This window comes from Myxine glutinosa, chromosome 3, assembly GCF_964187855.1.
Source record: "Myxine glutinosa chromosome 3, kmMyxGlut1.1, whole genome shotgun sequence".
Classification (NCBI taxonomy): domain Eukaryota; kingdom Metazoa; phylum Chordata; class Myxini; order Myxiniformes; family Myxinidae; genus Myxine; species Myxine glutinosa.
In genome coordinates this window covers 17,401,036-17,421,474 of record NC_136263.1, presented here as the reverse complement: position 1 = coordinate 17,421,474, position 20,439 = coordinate 17,401,036, and the positions used below count along the sequence as shown (strand labels likewise).

General features: G+C 53.0%; 1 protein-coding gene across 1 annotated transcript in view; it reads left to right on the top strand.

The window, feature by feature from the left end:
* The first annotated feature begins 12,054 nt into the window (after positions 1–12,054).
* LOC137418041 (uncharacterized) overlaps positions 12,055–20,439 on the top strand; it is a 76,702-nt gene continuing 68,317 nt past the window's right edge. Inside the window, exon 1 of the mRNA XM_068104020.2 lies at positions 12,055–12,673. Coding sequence (XP_067960121.2) covers positions 12,330–12,673 — 344 coding nt within the window. The 5' untranslated portion in view covers positions 12,055–12,329. The remainder of the gene's footprint in view (positions 12,674–20,439) is intronic.

The window sequence follows — 20,439 nt, the reverse complement described above, 5'->3', positions numbered from 1 at the left end:
ATTTTTATCACCGCTTCGTGCCCCGCGCTGCTCAACTCATGCGGCCCCTCTACGAAGCCCTCCGGGGCAAGCCGGCCAAGCACGACATCGCCTGGTCCGCAGCAATGGATGCGGCCTTCCAAAGCTCAAAGCGGGCCCTCGCCAACGCAACACTGCTCGCTCACCCGGTGCTCAACGCTCCCATCGCCCTCACCACGGCTGCCTCCGACTACGCGGTGGGCGCCGTACATGAGCAATGGGTGAACGGGGTTTGGCAGCCACTCGCTTTTTTCAGCCGGCAGCTCCGGCCGAACGAGCTCAAATACAGCACGTTTGACCGGGAGCTCCTCGGTCTACACCTGGCCGTCCACCATTTCCGCCACCTCCTGGAGGGCCGACCTTTCACGGCGTTCGTCGACCACAAGCCGTTGGTTTACGCCATGGCCAAGGTCACGGAGCCGTGGTCGGCCCGCCAACAGCGCCACCTCTCCGCCATGTCGGAGTTTACCACGGACATCCGGCACGTCGCCGGCAAAAACAACGCAGTGGCCGACTGTCTTTCCCGGGCCAGCGCGAACGCGATCCACCTGGGCGTGGACTTTGCGCTTATGGTGGCGGACCAAACCACCGACACCACGGTGCAAGCCCTCCGGGTGGCGGACACGGGCCTCCGCCTGGCCGACATCCCCTTCGCGGACACTGTCCTGCTCTGCGACATCTCCCAAGGCCAGCCTCGCCCCATCGTGCCCGTCACCTGGCAACGCCGCATCTTCGCCTCCCTCCACGGCCTTTCCCACCCGGGCCGGAAAGCTTCCCAGAAGCTGGTGTCGGCGCGATTCGTCTGGCACGGCCTTCGTCGGGAAGTCCGCGATTGGACCAGCACCTGCACGGCCTGCCAATGGGCCAAGGTCCACCGACACACCCAGGCCCCGCTGGCACCTTTCACCGTGCCCGAACGACGTTTCGACCACGTCAACGTGGATCTGGTGGGCCCCCTCCCCCCGTCACGGGGGTTCACACACGCCGTTCCCCTCGTCTCCACCACCACCGCCGACGTGGCGCAGGCTTTCATCGCCACCTGGGTCGCCCGCTTCGGCGCACCGGTGGACATCTCGTCAGACCGCGGACCACAGTTCACCTCCGAGCTGTGGGGCGTGGTCGCCCGCAACCTGGGGGCCAAGCTCCACCGTACTACGGCCTACCACCCCCAAGCAAACGGGTTGTGCAAGCGATTCCACCGCTCCATGAAGGCCACGCTCATGGCCGGCCTTCAAGACGGCGGTTGGGCCGACCGGCTGCCGTGGGTCCTTTTGGGCCTCCGCACGGCCCCCAAGGAGGACCTCCAGGCATCCACCGCCGAGCTTGTCTATGGCCAGGCGCTACGCGTCCCGGGCGAATTCGTGCCCGACGCTACCAGTCCCTGGTCCGCAGCTCACCAGCGCTCGGACCTCCAGGAGGCCGCCCGACGGTTTGCCCCCGTGCCAACATCCCACCACGGTGACCCCCAGTCCTACGTCCCCCCAGCACTTCGCACAGCGGAGTATGTTTTTGTGCGTCACGACGCACATCGGGGGCCACTCCGGCCGCCGTACGACGGGCCCTTCCGGGTGCTGCGACGGGACGACAAGTCGTTCGTCATCGATATCGGTGGCAGGTCGGACCGGATTGCGGTGCACCGCCTCAAGCCGGCGCACGTGGACGTCGACCACCCACCACGGGTGGCCCTTCCGCCGCGGCGAGGCCGCCCCCCGTCCACGGTGCCCCCCAATCGACCGCCCACCCCACACCGGACCCCCTCCCATGACCCGCCAGGGGTCGCTTCGGCCGGGTCATCAGGACCCCCCTCAAATTGACCCTGCCGGTGCAAGTCGATTCTGGGGGGACGTGTGTAGCGGCTACCGCTGGGTTTTCACAATCGCCTTGCACCTATCAAGGACGCGGAGCGATCACCATGCCGGGCTCGTCCAGGACGCCCGGGCAGGCCCGCGCTCAACTTGCCAGGCCTCGGTCGGGACGCCCGGGCATGCCCGTGCATGCCCGGGCAGGCTCGCCCTCAACTAGCCAGGCCGCAGCCAGGACGCTGGGCCACGCCCCCTCTCGCCTTTCCTGGGCAAACGCTCCGGGATAATATGTATATATATTGCTGCCCGATAAACGGGCTTTTCAGAGTGCCTGAGTGTTTGGTTTGATTAAAGCAACTCGGATGAATTCCAGCTTTTTGTCACGTCCATTCTTCCGATCGACGTGGGAGCCCCAGCTCCTTCATTGGTGACCTACCGACATGGACACGGCAATCGCCCTTAAACTGCCTACCTTCTGGGAGGCTCACGCGGTGGTTTGGTTCGCACAGGCGGATTCCCTGTTCGCCCTGCGAGGCATCACGGCCGACGACACCCGCTTCCACCATGTGGTAACAGCGCTCGGTTCGGCCACCGCGGCCCGCGCCCTGAGCCTCCTCGAGAGCCCGCCAGCCGCTGACAAATACGGCGCGATTAAGAAGCTTCTCCTCGATGCTTTCGCCCTCCCATCGGCGGAACGCGCACGGCGCCTGCTCGACCTGCCCGAGCTCGGCGACACGCGCCCTTCCGAGCGAATGGACTACATGCTTTCACTGCTCAGCGAGCACTCTCCGGCATTCCTGTTCCGGGAGCTGTTCCTCCGTCAGCTGCCTAACCCGGTACGCCTCGCCCTGGCAAGCACGACGATCACAGATCCCCGGGTCCTTGCCAGAGAAGCCGACAAGATCTCCGCCGCAGGACAGCGCATCGCAGCGGCGACATGGGACCCACCGCCGTCCGACGCAACACCCATGGCGCCCGAGCACCCGGCACGGTCGACGACAGAACTGCCGACGCAATTGGTGGCCGCTACACCGAGCCGACCACCTCCAGCACGACGACCGGGGCCTCCACCTGACCAAGCATGGTGTTACTATCATGCCAGGTTCGGACAGAAGGCCCGGACATGCCGACCCCCGTGCACCTTCGGCAGGCCGGGAAACGGCCGGGCCGGCGTTCATTACCAGCCATGAGCGCCGGCCACACGGGCAACTTACTGTTCATCATGGATAAAGCGTCCGGACGGCGCTTCCTGTGCGACACCGGCGCCCAACTGAGCGTCATACCCGCCTCTGACCAGGACAGGCAATCCGCGGTTTGCGGCCCCTCCTTGGTTGCGGCCAACGGATCGACCATCCGCACCTTCGGCCCGCGCAACGTCACCCTCTGCTTCAGCGGCCAACGCTTTGCTTGGACGTTTGTAACCGCAAACGTGCCCATGGCTCTGCTAGGCGCCGACTTCCTCTGCGCACACGGACTGCTGGTGGACGTCCAACGGCGTCGTTTAATCAACGCCGAAACCTTCAGCTCCCTGGTATGCACATTGAGCAGCTCCGCGCCGACCGAGCTGGCATGCGCCGTCCCGGCGGCGAACGAGTTTGCTCGCCTGCTCACGGAGTTCCCGGCCCTCACGCGGCCGACGTTTTCGGCCGTCGCAGTACGGCATGGGATCGAGCACCACATACCAACCACGGGCCCGCCGGTCTACGCCAGGGCCCGCCGCCTCGACCCAGCCAAGCTCGCCGTGGTGAAGGCCGAATTCGACGCGTTGGAGCACCTCGGCATCGTGCGGCGCTCCGATAGCGCGTGGGCCTCGCCACTGCACATCGTGCCAAAGCCGGGGGGTGAATGGCGCCCATGTGGCGACTACCGCCGTCTCAATGACGCTACCACCCCCGACAGGTACCCGATCCCGCATATCCAAGACTTCTCCGCCCGTCTGGCGGGACGGGTCATTTTTTCGAAAATTGATCTCATACGGGGATATCACCAGGTACCTGTCAGGGCGGCCGACATCCCTAAAACGGCAGTCATCACGCCGTTCGGCTTATTCGAATTCTTGCGGATGCCGTTTGGTCTCAAGAACGCGGCTCAGGCGTTCCAGCGCTTGATGGACGGCGTGCTGCGTGACCTGCCGTTCCTTTTCGTTTACCTGGACGACATCCTCGTCGCCAGCACGTCCCTGGCCGAGCACCTCCTCCACCTCCGAACATTGTTCGGGCGCCTCAGCGAGCACGGCCTCATCGTCAACCCGGCCAAATGCCACTTCGGCACGATGGCCGTTGATTTTTTGGGCCACCACATCACCAAGAATGGGGCCGTGCCGCTGCCAACCAAGGTCGAGGCCATCACCACGTTCCCGCGTCCCCGCACCATAAAGGCCCTGTAGGAATTCCTGGGAATGGTGAATTTTTATCACCGCTTAGTGCCCCGCGCTGCTCAACTCATGCGGCCCCTCTACGAAGCCCTCCGGGGCAAGCCGGCCAAGCACGACATCGCCTGGTCCGCAGCAATGGATGCGGCCTTCCAAAGCTCAAAGCGGGCCCTCGCCAACGCAACACTGCTCGCTCACCCGGTGCTCAACGCTCCCATCGCCCTCACCACGGCTGCCTCCGACTACGCGGTGGGCGCCGTACATGAGCAATGGGTGAACGGGGTTTGGCAGCCACTCGCTTTTTTCAGCCGGCAGCTCCGGCCGAACGAGCTCAAATACAGCACGTTTGACCGGGAGCTCCTCGGTCTACACCTGGCCGTCCACCATTTCCGCCACCTCCTGGAGGGCCGACCTTTCACGGCGTTCGTCGACCACAAGCCGTTGGTTTACGCCATGGCCAAGGTCACGGAGCCGTGGTCGGCCCGCCAACAGCGCCACCTCTCCGCCATGTCGGAGTTTACCACGGACATCCGGCACGTCGCCGGCAAAAACAACGCCGTGGCCGACTGTCTTTCCCGGGCCAGCGCGAACGCGGTCCACCTGGGCGTGGACTTTGCGCTTATGGTGGCGGACCAAACCACCGACACCACGGTGCAAGCCCTCCGGGTGGCGGACACGGGCCTCCGCCTGGCTGACATCCCCTTCGCGGACACTGTCCTGCTCTGCGACATCTCCCAAGGCCAGCCTCGCCCCATCGTGCCCGTCACCTGGCAACGCCGCATCTTCGCCTCCCTCCACGGCCTTTCCCACCCGGGCCGGAAAGCTTCCCAGAAGCTGGTGTCGGCGCGATTCGTCTGGCACGGCCTTCGTCGGGACGTCCGCGATTGGACCAGCACCTGCACGGCCTGCCAATGGGCCAAGGTCCACCGACACACCCAGGCCCCGCTGGCACCTTTCACCGTGCCCGAACGACGTTTCGACCACGTCAACGTGGATCTGGTGGGCCCCCTCCCCCCGTCACGGGGGTTCACACACGCCGTTCCCCTCGTCTCCATCACCACCGCCGACATGGCGCAGGCTTTCATCGCCACCTGGGTCGCCCCCTTCGGCGCACCGGTGGACATCTCGTCAGACCGCGGACCACAGTTCACCTCCGAGCTGTGGGGCGCGGTCGCCCGCAACCTGGGGGTCAAGCTCCACCGTACTACGGCCTACCACCCCCAAGCAAACGGGTTGTGCAAGCGATTCCACCGCTCCATGAAGGCCGCGCTCATGGCCGGCCTTCAAGACGGCGGTTGGGCCGACCGGCTGCCGTGGGTCCTTTTGGGCCTCCGCACGGCCCCCAAGGAGGACCTCCAGGCATCCACCGCCGAGCTTGTCTATGGCCAGGCGCTACGCGTCCCGGGCGAATTCGTGCCCGACGCTACCAGTCCCTGGTCCGCAGCTCACCAGCGCTCGGACCTCCAGGAGGCCGCCCGACGGTTTGCCCCCGTGCCAACATCCCACCACGGTGACCCCCAGTCCTACGTCCCCCCCAGCACTTCGCACAGCGGAGTATGTTTTTGTGCGTCACGACGCACATCGGGGGCCACTCCGGCCGCCGTACGACGGGCCCTTCCGGGTGCTGCGACGGGACGACAAGTCGTTCGTCATCGACATCGGTGGCAGGTCGGACCGGATTGCGGTGGACCGCCTCAAGCCGGCGCACGTGGACGTCGACCACCCACCACGGGTGGCCCTTCCGCCGCGGCGAGGCCGCCCCCCGTCCACGGTGCCCCCCAATCGACCGCCCACCCCACACCGGACCCCCTCCCACGACCCGCCAGGGGTCGCTTCGGCCGGGTCATCAGGACCCCCCTCAAATTGACCCTGCCGGTGCAAGTCGATTCTGGGGGGACGTGTGTAGCGGCTACCGCTGGGTTTTCACAATCGCCTTGCACCTATCAAGGACGCGGAGCGATCACCATGCCGGGCTCGTCCAGGACGCCTGGGCAGGCCCGCGCTCAACTTGCCAGGCCTCGGTCGGGACGCTGGGCCACGCCCCCTCTCGCCTTTCCTGGGCAAACGCTCCGGGATAATATGTATATATATTGCTGCCCGATAAACGGGCTTTTCAGAGTGCCTGAGTGTTTGGTTTGATTAAAGCAACTCGGATGAATTCCAGCTTTTTGTCGCGTCCATTCTTCCGATCGACGTGGGAGCCCCAGCTCCTTCAACTACGTATTAAGCTGCAGGATGATAAAACCACAAGTTGGCAACAGCAACGCAGGCTTTGGTGGGTGTAGGTATGTATGTATCCACAGAAAGCTCACAGAATCTTGTTTCTCACAGTCTGAGAGTCCTTTAGGTGCTTTTTTTGCAAACTCCAAGCGGGCTTTCATGTGTTTTTCACTGAGGAGAGGGTTCCGTCTGGCCACTCTGCCATAAATCCCAGATCGGTGGAGTCTTGCAGTGATGGTTGTCCTTCTGGAAGTTTCTCCCATCTCCACACAGGATATTTGGAGCTCAGCCAGAGTGACCATCGGGTTCTTGGTCACCTCTCTTACCAAGGCCCTTCTCCCCCGATTGCTTAGTTTGGCCGGGCGGCCAGCTCTCGGAAGAGTCCTCGTTGTTCCAAACTTCTTCCATTTAAGAATGATGGAGGCCACTCTGCTCTTGGGAACCCTCAATGCGGCAGAGATGTTTTTGTTGGCTTGCCCAGATCTGTCCCTCGACACAATCCTGTCTCTGAGCTCTGCAGGCAGTTCCTTCGACCTCATGGCTTGGTTTTTGCTCTGATATGCATTGTCAGCTGTGAGACCTTATATAGACAGGTGTGTGCCTTTCCAAATCATGTCCAAATCAATTGAATTTACCGCAGGTGGACTCCAATCAAGGTGGAGAAACATCTCAAAGATGATCAAGAGAAATGGGGAGGCACCTGAGTTAAATTTCAAGTGTCATAGCAAAGGGTCTGAATACTTATGTAAATGTGATATTTCAGTTTTTTCTTTTTAATAAATTTGCAAAACTTTCTAAAATCCTGTTTTTTCTTTGTCATTGTGGGGTATTGAGTGTAGATTGATGAGGGAAAAAATGAATTTAAACGATTTCAACATAAGGCTGCAACATAACAAAATGTGAAAAAAGTGAAGGGGTTTGAATACTTTCTGAATGCACTGTACATGCATTGGCGTACGAGTTTGAATGTAAACAATACGTAAAACTGTCACTCGTGAACGAAACCGTACCTAGCTTTATCTTAGCCAAATTATAGAAATAAATAAGAAAAAGTATTTCCTACAAATGCATTTGATAAAAGAGTGTATTTTCTCACCTTAAATTGACAATTTCGGGCTGAATGCCGATGTACAGCTTTGAACAGAAGTCATTTGTATCGGCGATATACACAGTTATAATGCAGTGAGTTAACCTTTAACTTCGTAAGCTAATACAGTCTATTCCATGCAACAATCCGGGGTAACACTATAACAATCATTCTAAAACGGAAACAAAATCAGTTCAAATGTCTAATGAAGTATCCAATCCATCAAAGTACAGCATAATGATCCCTCAATTGTGAACTTGAGTTGGTGTGAAAAGTCCGTCGTGACATTGCCATCATGCTGTAACTTTAGTGTAGCCTGAGGGATTCAGTGTCATGAGTGTCGGCCTATTCAATTCACATGATTCAAGTTCATGCATATTTCCAAATGTTCCTCAGTTCCATTTATTGCAGCAATACATCCGTCATGCGCAATAGGCATTTGGTAAAATCCACAGCCACATTCTGCTGATACACACAATTTTCAGGCACTTCAAGATGTACCGTACAACAGTGATGTAATTTATTGTCCTAAAAACAAAATAGTTTTTGTCACTTGGTGTCTCCTTGATGGCTTATTTTCATTAACAAAACGTTCTGTGTACAGTCTGCCATGATGATGAAGAATAGTCCTCATGAATAAGGAGCTGATCATCTTCTTCCATCAAGTATTGGTCAAGGCAGTGTTCATTCAGATCTGAGAAGACAGAACCATGCACGGTATTCAGGACTTTCAACTGAACTGACTTCAACAGATTGGAGGATGTCCTCATGGTACATCATGTACTACCTTCAGTAGTACACAATGCGGTGTATGGTTGGGTACACAATGCGGTGTATGGTTGCGTACACATTGTGTACTACCTTCAGTAGTACACAATGTTTTCCTAAAATTGAAAGATAAATAAACTTTAAAGAAAATTGTAAACCGAAAAGGCAGCATGGACGTACTGCACAGCACATCAGTAACACTAGAAAACCTATGACCTTTGACCTCGACCTCACATTCACTGTGCATTGGTTCACTTCCAAGATCGATATTCTGTCTGACGTCATTGCATGTTTTAGGTTGTGCAGCTATAATGTGTGCGCACTGTCCATGGAATTGCGTCATAATATTTACGCATGCAAACAAAAGCGGTCAACAAGAAACGTGTAGTGCACAGGTAGAGACGCTTTGTAGGTGAACCAAAGCATAACATGTATGCAATGTTGCTTTACATGTACATCATGTACAGGTCATCATTGAGTGCAAATTTCATCAAAATACATCAAATCATGTACAATAAATGCTCAAATACAAATATTCAATGTACACGTTGAAAATGAATGACCGAATTTGACCGCTAACTGACTTTGACTTTTACCTCCCCAATATCATTTCCTCTTTCCAAGGATCACTCTATTCAATTCAAGTTAGGAGCAACAAGTCAGGAGACGACGATGGTTCACGAGTGAGCGGTATTCATTGACAAAGGACGGACTATAACCGAAACAGGCCCGGACAGGCCAGGCCCGGAAATGTCAAAACGAAGATTACTGACCTTGAAATGAGATAGAAAATAATGTATAATCAGTTACGAGGTTAGTTAGCTACACAATACCAAAAATTCGGTTCGATTCCGACAACTTTGAAAATTTGACCTTTGTGGCCTTCAAAGGTCAAAGGTCGAAGATTCTGACATTTGTTGGAAAACTTGTATTTCATTATGTATGTGATAATATAAGATCATGTACGACATTTCACCCTATCAGGAAGCGAACAATGTAATAAAAACATCAAAAATCGACTTTTCTAAATTTTGTGACCTTGTGACCTTGACCTTGGGGCGAAAATGAAAAATCGAGCTCCGTGGGGCTAGACACATGACATTGGCCTAACGAAATACCGAAACCCCTGTCAGATTCCACCAAACCCCCCGGAGAAGATGTAGCTTGAACTCGATGACCTCCTAAAAAGACATCTTTTTTGGGCGTGGCTCCACCCACAATGGGCGGAATACGCCCACTCTAGGCAGGACACAACTAGATCATGATATCAACATCCCACCCAAGTTTCCACAAGATCGGATGATATCACCAGTTAGTTATGCTGCGGACAGACAGACAGACAGACGCACACCCATGACGAATATAGTGGTCACTCTGTTTGATAACTCGTGAACCAATAATTACCCCCCTCCCCGTCCCCCGTGCCAAAAATTGATTGGCCCCTGTGTGTACCATTAAATTCCATGGGGGGGGGGGGGGCTGAGTAGTTGGGGTTGGAGCAAAATTTTCTTTTTGGCGGAAACTTTTTTTTTGCGCCACGCCCTTGGCGGCCAATTTTTTTATTCACCATCTATCTATAATTCCACTAATCTCTGTGTGTATGTTTGTTTGTATGTTTGTCTGTGACCGCTGTTTCTCGACAACCACGGGTCCGATATACTTGAAACTTGCCAGGTATATTGCTGGGGACCCGAGGATGTGCCTTTTCAAGGTTTCATATTAATCGGACAATTACTTACCGAGCTATGTCCAAAAAACGATTCAACCAATCAGAGAGCAGCGAGCTATCGCGTGTGCCGAACGTGGCGAACACACTCTGCCTCGGACGGCACATTTGAGAGCGTATTCATTTATTTCACGTTGGCAAACTATGTTGGCGTTAAACTATGTTTTAAAACTAATTAAAACTACTTTGCGATTCATCGTAACTGCGATTCGTAACTGCCGTTCGCTTTGGCTTTGCGAATGGACCAAACCATTTCATGTAAATAGAGGGGGGGGGGATTGTCACCGTACTCGCAAGCCGTTCGCTTTGGACCAAACCATTTCATGTAAATAGAGGGGGGGGGGGATATAATTTTAGATATAGATATAGTACGGGCATGCCCTAGTCTATCTATAATTCCAGTAATCTCTGTGTGTGTGTATGCGACCGCTGTTTCTCGACAACTACCGGTCCGATATACTTTAAACTTGCCAGGTATATTGCTGGGGACCCGAGGATGTGCCTTTTCAAGGTTTCATATTAATCGGACAATTACTTACCGAGCTATGTCCAAAAAACGATTCAACCAATCAGAGAGCAGCGAGCTATCGCGTGTGCCGAACGTGGCGAACACACTCTGCCTCGGACGGCACATTTGAGAGCGTATTCATTTATTTCACGTTGGCAAACTATGTTGCCGCTATGTTGGCGTTAAACTATGTTTTAAAACTAATTAAAACCATTTCATGTAAATAGAGGGGGGGGGGGGGGATTGTCACTGTACTCGCAAGCCGTTCGCCGTTCGCTTTGGCGTTGCGAATGGACCAAAACATTTCATGAACCAAACCATTTCATGTAAAGCGTTCGCCGTTCGCTTTGGCGTTGCGAATGGACCAAAACATTTCATGAACCAAACCATTTCATGTAAATAGAGGGGGGGGGGGATATAATTTTAGATATATATATAGTACGGGCATGCCCTAGTATTATACACATAACAGAATTTAAAAGCAATTTTTCTTCTGTTGCCTTCGAGGACGAAAATGTTTTAAAATCCATTTGGTGTGCGACAATTTTTTTCTTCAAAAAAACACCCAGCCCCCCGCCCCCCCCCCCCCATGGAATCTTTTGGTGCATCCCTACTGAACCATGTATACTGTACCTTAGAATTTTGTCTGTTGTTTTTACAATGTGGAACACATCTTCACGCGGTTAAACTAAGCCACCTCTGTCCTTCCTGGTTGTCAATTGGGATGGATATGTGGGGTCATGTGGTGAATCGCATGTATGATCAGCAGGAGCCTCAGCTGAAGAGTTCTTGTGAAGGTGTATGCAACAGTGTGTGCACTTGCAATCTTGGATGATGCTGCGTGTTATATAACCTGCCATATAATGTAGTATGTGGTCGTGAAACTCGGATGGATGTGAGAGTTCAGCAAACTTTCGCATTTTAGTATTAGCCATGGTGTACTGCTGCAGATATCGAGTGAAACACATCATTAAGCGGTTCTTCTATGGCGACCTTGGCTTTTTTTGATGGCCCATCGCATGCGGTAAAACATCAACCAAACTGCGCCGTTGCGGTGTTTTGAATGTCGCGGCCGGCTGACGTAAACAGCGCTGATTTGCCCTCTTTGGTGATGCTTTTGAGGCCAGCATTAAGGCCTGCCTTTTTTATAATAAAAAAGGTAAAGAATCAAACCTTTAATTTTAAACAGCCTTGGACGTGCACTTTGACCCCACGGCCAAGGCACACCGTCTATCATCTATCAGGGCTGTCCCATTAGCATACACATGCACCTCAACCCAAAGGCTGAAGCACATGGTCATTCAAACACATTCATCCTGACCCCGAAGGGCCACAATGCATGGTCATGACTCCATAGGAGTGAGTCCACCACTCCACCTGACCATTTGACTTGAGGCAAAAGGCTCTTCTAAACGGCACAGGGTCACGTGATAGGTGCGCACTCTTCTTCATTTATAGAACTCAGTGGCACGCACACGTCGGCACTTTTGTACTTCCGGTGAAGTGTAGATAAACCCTTCGCCGCAAACGATTAACACCTTTCCTGTTCCGGTCACGGCGCGTGAACATAACGTGCGCATGCGCAGTGGATAGTGTTGGGAAGTGTTCAATTTTTACATATTAATTTCTTTCCGCCTTTTGTGGTTTAATATCCGCCTTTGCTTTTCCTCAAAACCATTCTCCCCCTCCCTTTATCCCTTACCCCCTAGAGGTTTTTCCGTGCTTGCGTAAGATGTGTTAGTTCCGGGTAGCAGTTTAGCAGACCTAGTTGTTAGATTCGGGGTACTGGTCGGTCGGTCTCGGTCCTCGTGACCGTGCGGGAGAGCACCATGATGGGCGGGCATGGAGCGCTGTGGTTTCCCACGCACGTCCAAATAACCGTGATCCAATCGAGAGGCCTTCGTGGGAAGGGCAAACAGGGCCTCAACGACGCGTACACCATAATCCAGCTCGGGAAGGAGAAGTTCGCCACCACGGTCATGGAGAAGACCTTGTGCCCGCGGTGGCAGGAAGAATGCACGTTCGAGTTGCCCGCGGATGCCTCGGACGAGAAGGCGAGCGTCCTGCGGCTGATCGTGATGCACCGGGCGCTGCTCGGGATGGACAACTTCCTGGGACAGGTGTCTCTGCCTTTGCGGGACTTGTACCAGGACACCGGGCGCAAAAAGAACCAGTGAGTGGGGTGTAGTTGGTGGTTAATTGGTGAGGTGGGACGTGGATGAGGTGGGACGTGGATGAGGTGGGACGTGGGTGAGGTGGGACGTGGGTGAGGTGGGACGTGGGTGAGGTGGGACGTGGGTGAGGTGGGACGTGGGTGAGGTGGGACGTGGGTGAGGTGGTACATTCAGGGGTGGAAGGGAGGATGAGTTTTAAGGTCGAGGGAAGATCTGCAGGTGTGGGAGGTGGATGTGAGGTTAGAGGAGTTGATGTGAGGTTAGAGGGGTTGATGTGAGGTTAGAGGGGTTGATGTGAGGTTAGAGGGGTTGATGTGAGGTTAGAGGGGTTGATGTGAGGTTAGAGGGGTTGATGTGAGGTTAAAGGGGTTGATGTGAGGTTCGAGGGGTTGATGTGAGGTTAGAGGGGTTGATGTGAGGTTAGAGGGGTTGATGTGAGGTTAGAGGGGTTGATGTGAGGTTAGAGGGGTTGATGTGAGGTTAGAGGGGTTGATGTGAGGTTAGAGGGGTTGATGTGAGGTGAGGGGTTGATGTGAGGTGAGAGGGGTTGATGTGAGGTGAGAGGGGTTGATGTGAGGTGAGAGGGGTTGATGTGAGGTGAGAGGGGTTGATGTGAGGTGAGAGGGGTTGATGTGAGGTGAGAGGGGTTTATGTGAGGTGAGAGGGGTTGATGTGAGGTGAGAGGGGTTGATGTGAGGTTCGAGGGTTTGAGGTGAGGTATTGTTGTAGGGTTTGAGGTGAGGTATTGTTGTAGGGTTTGAGGTGAGGTATTGTTGTAAGGTTTGAGGTGAGGTATTGGGGTAGAGGTGAGGTATTGTAGGGGTAGAGGTGAGGTATTGTAGGGGTAGAGGTGAGGTATTGTAGGGGTAGAGGTGAGGTATTGTAGGGGTAGAGGTGAGGTATTGTAGGGGTAGAGGTGAGGTATTGTAGGGGTAGAGGTGAGGTATTGTAGGGGTAGAGGTGAGGTATTGTAGGGGTAGAGGTGAGGTATTGTAGGGGTAGAGGTGAGGTATTGTAGGGGTAGAGGTGAGGTATTGTAGGGGTAGAGGTGAGGTATTGTAGGGGTAGAGGTGAGGTATTGTAGGGGTAGAGGTGAGGTATTGTAGGGGTAGAGGTGAGGTATTGTAGGGGTAGAGGTGAGGTATTGTAGGGGTAGAGGTGAGGTATTGTAGTAGGGGTAGAGGTGAGGTATTGTAGTAGGGGTAGAGGTGAGGTATTGTTGTAGGGGTAGAGGTGAGGTATTGTTGTAGGGGTAGAGGTGAGGTATTGTTGTAGGGGTAGAGGTGAGGTATTGTTGTAGGGGTAGAGGTGAGGTATTGTAGGGGTAGAGGTGAGGTATTGTTGTAGGGGTAGAGGTGAGGTATTGTTGTAGGGGTAGAGGTGAGGTATTGTTGTAGGGGTAGAGGTGAGGTATTGTTGTAGGGGTAGAGGTGAGGTATTGTTGTAGGGGTAGAGGTGAGGTATTGTTGTAGGGGTAGAGGTGAGGTATTGTTGTAGGGGTAGAGGTGAGGTATTGTTGTAGGGGTAGAGGTGAGGTATTGTAGGGGTAGAGGTGAGGTATTGTAGGGGTAGAGGTGAGGTATTGTTGTAGGGGTAGAGGTGAGGTATTGTTGTAGGGGTAGAGGTGAGGTATTGTTGTAGGGGTAGAGGTGAGGTATTGTTGTAGGGGTAGAGGTGAGGTATTGTTGTAGGGGTAGAGGTGAGGTATTGTTGTAGGGGTAGAGGTGAGGTATTGTTGTAGGGGTAGAGGTGAGGTATTGTTGTAGGGGTAGAGGTGAGGTATTGTTGTAGAGGTGAGGTATTGTTGTAGAGGTGAGGTATTGTAGGGGTAGAGGTGAGGTATTGTTGTAGGGGTAGAGGTGAGGTATTGTAGGGGTAGAGGTGAGGTATTGTAGGGGTAGAGGTGAGGTATTGTTGTAGGGGTAGAGGTGAGGTATTGTTGTAGGGGTAGAGGTGAGGTATTGTTGTAGGGGTAGAGGTGAGGTATTGTTGTAGGGGTAGAGGTGAGGTATTGTTGTAGGGGTAGAGGTGAGGTATTGTTGTAGGGGTAGAGGTGAGGTATTGTTGTAGGGGTAGAGGTGAGGTATTGTTGCAGGGGTAGAGGTGAGGTATTGTAGGGTTTGAGGTGAGGTATTGTAGGGTTTGAGGTGAGGTATTGTAGGGTTTGAGGTGAGGTATTGTAGGGTTTGAGGTGAGGTATTGTAGGGTTTGAGGTGAGGTATTGTAGGGTTTGAGGTGAGGTATTGTAGGGTTTGAGGTGAGGTATTGTAGGGTTTGAGGTGAGGTATTGTAGGGTTTGAGGTGAGGTATTGTTGGGGTAGAGGTGAGGTATTGTTGGGGTAGAGGTGAGGTATTGTTGTAGGGTTGGAGGTGAGGTATTGTTGTAGGGGTTGAGGTGAGGTATTGTTGTAGGGGTTGAGGTGAGGTATTGTTGTAGGGGTTGAGGTGAGGTATTGTTGTAGGGGTTGAGGTGAGGTATTGTTGTAGAGGTATTGTTGTAGGGGTTGAGGTGAGGTATTGTATGGGTTGAGGTGAGGTATTGTTTTATGGGTTGAGGTGAGGTATTGTTGTATGGGTTGAGGTGAGGTATTGTTGTATGGGTTGAGGTGAGGTATTGTTGTATGGGTTGAGGTGAGGTATTGTTGTAGGGGTTGAGGTGAGGTATTGTTGTAGGGCTTGAGGTGAGGTATTGTTGTAGGGGTTGAGGTGAGGTATTGTTGTAGGGGTTGAGGTGAGGTATTGTTGTAGGGGTTGAGGTGAGGTATTGTTGTAGGGGTTGAGGTGAGGTATTGTTGTAGGGGTTGAGGTGAGGTATTGTTGTAGGGGTTGAGGTGAGGTATTGTTGTAGGGGTTGAGGTGAGGTATTGTTGTAGGGGTTGAGGTGAGGTATTGTAGGGGTTGAGGTGAGGTATTGTTGTAGGGGTTGAGGTGAGGTATTGTTGTAGGGGTTGAGGTGAGGTATTGTTGTAGGGGTTGAGGTGAGGTATTGTTGTAGGGGTTGAGGTGAGGTATTGTAGGGGTTGAGGTGAGGTATTGTTGTAGGGGTTGAGGTGAGGTATTGTTGTAGGGGTTGAGGTGAGGTATTGTTGTAGGGGTTGAGGTGAGGTATTGTTGTAGGGGTTGAGGTGAGGTATTGTTGTAGGGGTTGAGGTGAGGTATTGTTGTAGGGGTTGAGGTGAGGTATTGTTGTAGGGTTGAGGTGAGGTGTTGTTGGAGGGGAGGGGTTGAGGTGAGGTATTGTTGTAGGGTTTGAGGTGAGGTATTGTTGAGGTGAGGTATTGTTGTGGAGTTTGAGGTGAGGTATTGTTGTAGGGGTTGAAGGTGAGGTATTGTAGGGGTTGAGGTGAGGTATTGTTGTAGGGGTTGAGGTGAGGTATTGTTGTAGGGGTTGAGGTGAGGTATTGTTGTAGGGGTTGAGGTGAGGTATTGTTGTAGGGGTTGAGGTGAGGTATTGTTGTAGGGGTTTGAGGTGAGGTATTGTTGTAGGGGTTGAGGTGAGGTATTGTTGTAGGGGTTGAGGTGAGGTATTGTTGTAGGGGTTGAGGTGAGGTGTTGTTGGAGGGGAGGGGTTGAGGTGAGGTATTGTTGTAGGGTTGAGGTGAGGTATGTTGGAGGTGAGGTGGGGTTGAGGAGTTGAGGGTTGAGGTGAGGTATTGTTTGAGGTGAGGTATTGTTGTGGAGTTTGAGGTGAGGTATTGTTGTAGGGGTTGAAGTGAGGTATTGTAGGGGTTGAGGTGAGGTATTGTAGGGGTTGAGGTGAGGTATTGTTGTAGGGGTTGAGGTGAGGTATTGTTGTAGGGGTTGAGGTGAGGTATTGTTGTAGGGGTTGAGGTGAGGTATTGTTGTAGGGGTTGAGGTGAGGTATTGTATGGGTTGAGGTGAGGTATTGTTGTATGGGTTGAGGTGAGGTATTGTTTTATGGGTTGAGGTGAGGTATTGTTGTATGGGTTGAGGTGAGGTATTGTTGTATGGGTTGAGGTGAGGTATTGTTGTATGGGTTGAGGTGAGGTATTGTTGTAGGGGTTGAGGTGAGGTATTGTTGTAGGGGTTGAGGTGAGGTATTGTTGTAGGGGTTGAGGTGAGGTATTGTTGTAGGGGTTGAGGTGAGGTATTGTTGTAGGGGTTGAGGTGAGGTATTGTTGTAGGGGTTGAGGTGAGGTATTGTTGTAGGGGTTGAGGTGAGGTATTGTTGTAGGGGTTGAGGTGAGGTATTGTTGTAGGGGTTGAGGTGAGGTATTGTTGTAGGGGTTGAGGTGAGGTATTGTTGTAGGGGTTGAGGTGAGGTATTGTTGTAGGGGTTGAGGTGAGGTATTGTTGTAGGGGTTGAGGTGAGGTATTGTTGTAGGGGTTGAGGTGAGGTATTGTTGTAGGGGTTGAGGTGAGGTATTGTTGTAGGGGTTGAGGTGAGGTATTGTTGTAGGGGTTGAGGTGAGGTATTGTTGTAGGGGTTGAGGTGAGGTATTGTTGTAGGGGTTGAGGTGAGGTATTGTTGTAGGGGTTGAGGTGAGGTATTGTTGTAGGGGTTGAGGTGAGGTATTGTTGTAGGGGTTGAGGTGAGGTATTGTTGGGGTTGAGGTGAGGTATTGTTGGGGTTGAGGTGAGGTATTGTAGGGGTTGAGGTGAGGTATTGTTGTAGGGGTTGAGGTGAGGTATTGTTGTAGGGGTTGAGGTGAGGTATTGTTGTAGGGGTTGAGGTGAGGTATTGTTGTAGGGGTTGAGGTGAGGTATTGTTGTAGGGGTTGAGGTGAGGTATTGTTGTAGGGGTTGAGGTGAGGTATTGTTGTAGGGGTTGAGGTGAGGTATTGTTGTAGGGGTTGAGGTGAGGTATTGTTGTAGGGGTTGAGGTGAGGTATTGTTGTAGGGGTTGAGGTGAGGTATTGTTGTAGGGGTTGAGGTGAGGTATTGTTGTAGGGGTTGAGGTGAGGTATTGTTGTAGGGGTTGAGGTGAGGTATTGTTGTAGGGGTTGAGGTGAGGTATTGTTGTAGGGGTTGAGGTGAGGTATTGTTGTAGGGGTTGAGGTGAGGTATTGTTGTAGGGGTTGAGGTGAGGTATTGTTGTAGGGGTTGAGGTGAGGTATTGTTGTAGGGGTTGAGGTGAGGTATTGTTGTAGGGGTTGAGGTGAGGTATTGTTGTAGGGGTTGAGGTGAGGTATTGTTGTAGGGGTTGAGGTGAGGTATTGTTGTAGGGGTTGAGGTGAGGTATTGTTGTAGGGGTTGAGGTGAGGCATTGTTGTAGGGGTTGAGGTGAGGTATTGTTGTATGGGTTGAGGTGAGGTATTGTTGTATGGGTTGAGGTGAGGTATTGTTGTATGGTTGAGGTGAGGTATTGTTGTATGGGTTGAGGTGAGGTATTGTATGGTTGAGGTAGGTATTGTTGTAGGGGTTGAGGTGAGGTATTGTTGTAGGGGTTGAGGTGAGGTATTGTTGTAGGGGTTGAGGTGAGGTATTGTTGTAGGGGTTGAGGTGAGGTATTGTTGTAGGGGTTGAGGTGAGGTATTGTTGTAGGGGTTGAGGTGAGGTATTGTTGTAGGGGTTGAGGTGAGGTATTGTTGTAGGGGTTGAGGTGAGGTATTGTTGTAGGGGTTGAGGTGAGGTATTGTTGTAGGGGTTGAGGTGAGGTATTGTTGTAGGGGTTGAGGTGAGGTATTGTTGTAGGGGTTGAGGTGAGGTATTGTTGTAGGGGTTGAGGTGAGGTATTGTTGTAGGGGTTGAGGTGAGGTATTGTTGTAGGGGTTGAGGTGAGGTATTGTTGTAGGGGTTGAGGTGAGGTATTGTTGTAGGGGTTGAGGTGAGGTATTGTTGTAGGGGTTGAGGTGAGGTATTGTTGTAGGGGTTGAGGTGAGGTATTGTTGTAGGGGTTGAGGTGAGGTATTGTTGTAGGGGTTGAGGTGAGGTATTGTTGTAGGGGTTGAGGTGAGGTATTGTTGTAGGGGTTGAGGTGAGGTATTGTTGTAGGGGTTGGGTTGAGGTGAGTTGTTGTAGGGGAGGTTGAGGTGAGGTGTTGTTGGAGGGGAGGGGTTGAGGTGAGGTGTTGTTGGAGGGGAGGGGTTGAGGTGTTGTTGGAGGGGAGGGGTTGAGGTGTTGTTGGAGGGGAGGGGTTGAGGTGAGGTGTTGTTGGAGGGGAGGGGTTGAGGTGAGGTGTTGTTGGAGGGGAGGGGTTGAGGTGAGGTGTTGTTGGAGGGGAGGGGTTGAGGTGAGGTGTTGTTGGAGGGGAGGGGTTGAGGTGAGGTGTTGTTTGAGGGGTTGAGGTGAGGTGTTGTTGGAGGGGTTGAGGTGAGGTGTTGTTGGAGGGGTTGAGGTGAGGTGTTGTTGGAGGGGTTGAGGTGAGGTGTTGTTGGAGGGGAGGGGGTTGAGGTGAGGTGTTGTTGGAGGGGAGGGGTTGAGGTGAGGTGTTGTTGGAGGGGAGGGGTTGAGGTGAGGTGTTTGTTGGAGGGGAGGGGTTGATGTGAGGTGTTGTTGGAGGGGAGGGGTTGAGGTGAGGTGTTGTTGGAGGGGTTGAGGTGAGGTGTTGTTGGAGGGGTTGAGGTGAGGTGTTGTTGGAGGGGAGGGGTTGAGGTGAGGTGTTGTTGGAGGGGAGGGGTTGAGGTGAGGTGTTGGAGGGGAGGGGTTGAGGTGAGGTGTTGGAGGGGAGGGGTTGAGGTGAGGTGTTGTTGGAGGGGTTGAGGTGAGGTGTTGTTGGAGGGGTTGAGGTGAGGTGTTGGAGGGGTTGAGGTGAGGTGTTGTTGGAGGGGAGGGGTTGAGGTGAGGTGTTGTTGGAGGGGGTGAGGTTGAGGTGAGGTGTTGTTGGAGGGGTGAGGTGTTGTTGGAGGGGTTGAGGTGAGGTGTTGGAGGGGTTGAGGTGAGGTGTTGTTGGAGGGGTTGAGGTGAGGTGTTGGAGGGGTTGAGGTGAGGTGTTGTTGGAGGGGAGGGGTTGAGGTGAGGAGTTGTTGGAGGTGTTGGAGGGGTTGAGGTGAGGTGTTGTTGGAGGTGTTGGAGGGGTTGAGGTGAGGTGTTGTTGGAGGTGTTGGAGGGGTGAGGTGAGGTGTTGGAGGGGTTGAGGTGTTGTTGGAGGGGAGGGGTTGAGGTGAGGTGTTGAGGTGAGGTGTTGGAGGGGTTGAGGTAACTTGAGGCTGATGAGATGTTCGGTGGTATTTTGGTGCAAGGTGCGTTTTAAATGGTTACCTGGTGTATGACCATCATGGAATATGCTGCCTTGGAGTAATTGTTGAATGTTCAGTACGACTTGTTCCCTTCTCGGAGCGAAGACTTTGTGCAATACTTATCAAAGTTTCTAAATCTTGATTGTAAAGATTACCTGCACAGGCTATAAATAGGGAACAAAGCTGTGGAGGGTTCTTTTTGTCTTTTTGATTCATCTTTGTGTTAAATTGCATTTGTTTACATTAACCACATTCTGCGTGCTACTTTAACCATTTATACAACACCGCTGTTAAAGATTGAGGGTCGCCATTGTTGGCCTGGCTCCTTGAGGGCATGGTTCCTTGAGGGCATGGTTCCTTGAGGGCATGCTTCCTTGAAGGCATGCTTCCTTGAGGGCATGCTTCCTTGAGGGCATGGTTCCTTGAGGGCATGGTTCCTTGAGGGCATGGTTCCTTTAGGCCATGGTTCCTTTAGGCCATGGTTCCTTGAGGGCATGGTTCCTTGAGGGCATGCTTCCTTGAGGGCATGCTTCCTTGAGGGCATGGTTCCTTGAGGGCATGGTTCCTTGAGGGCATGGTTCCTTGAGGGCATGGTTCCTTGAAGGCATGGTTCCTTGAAGGCATGG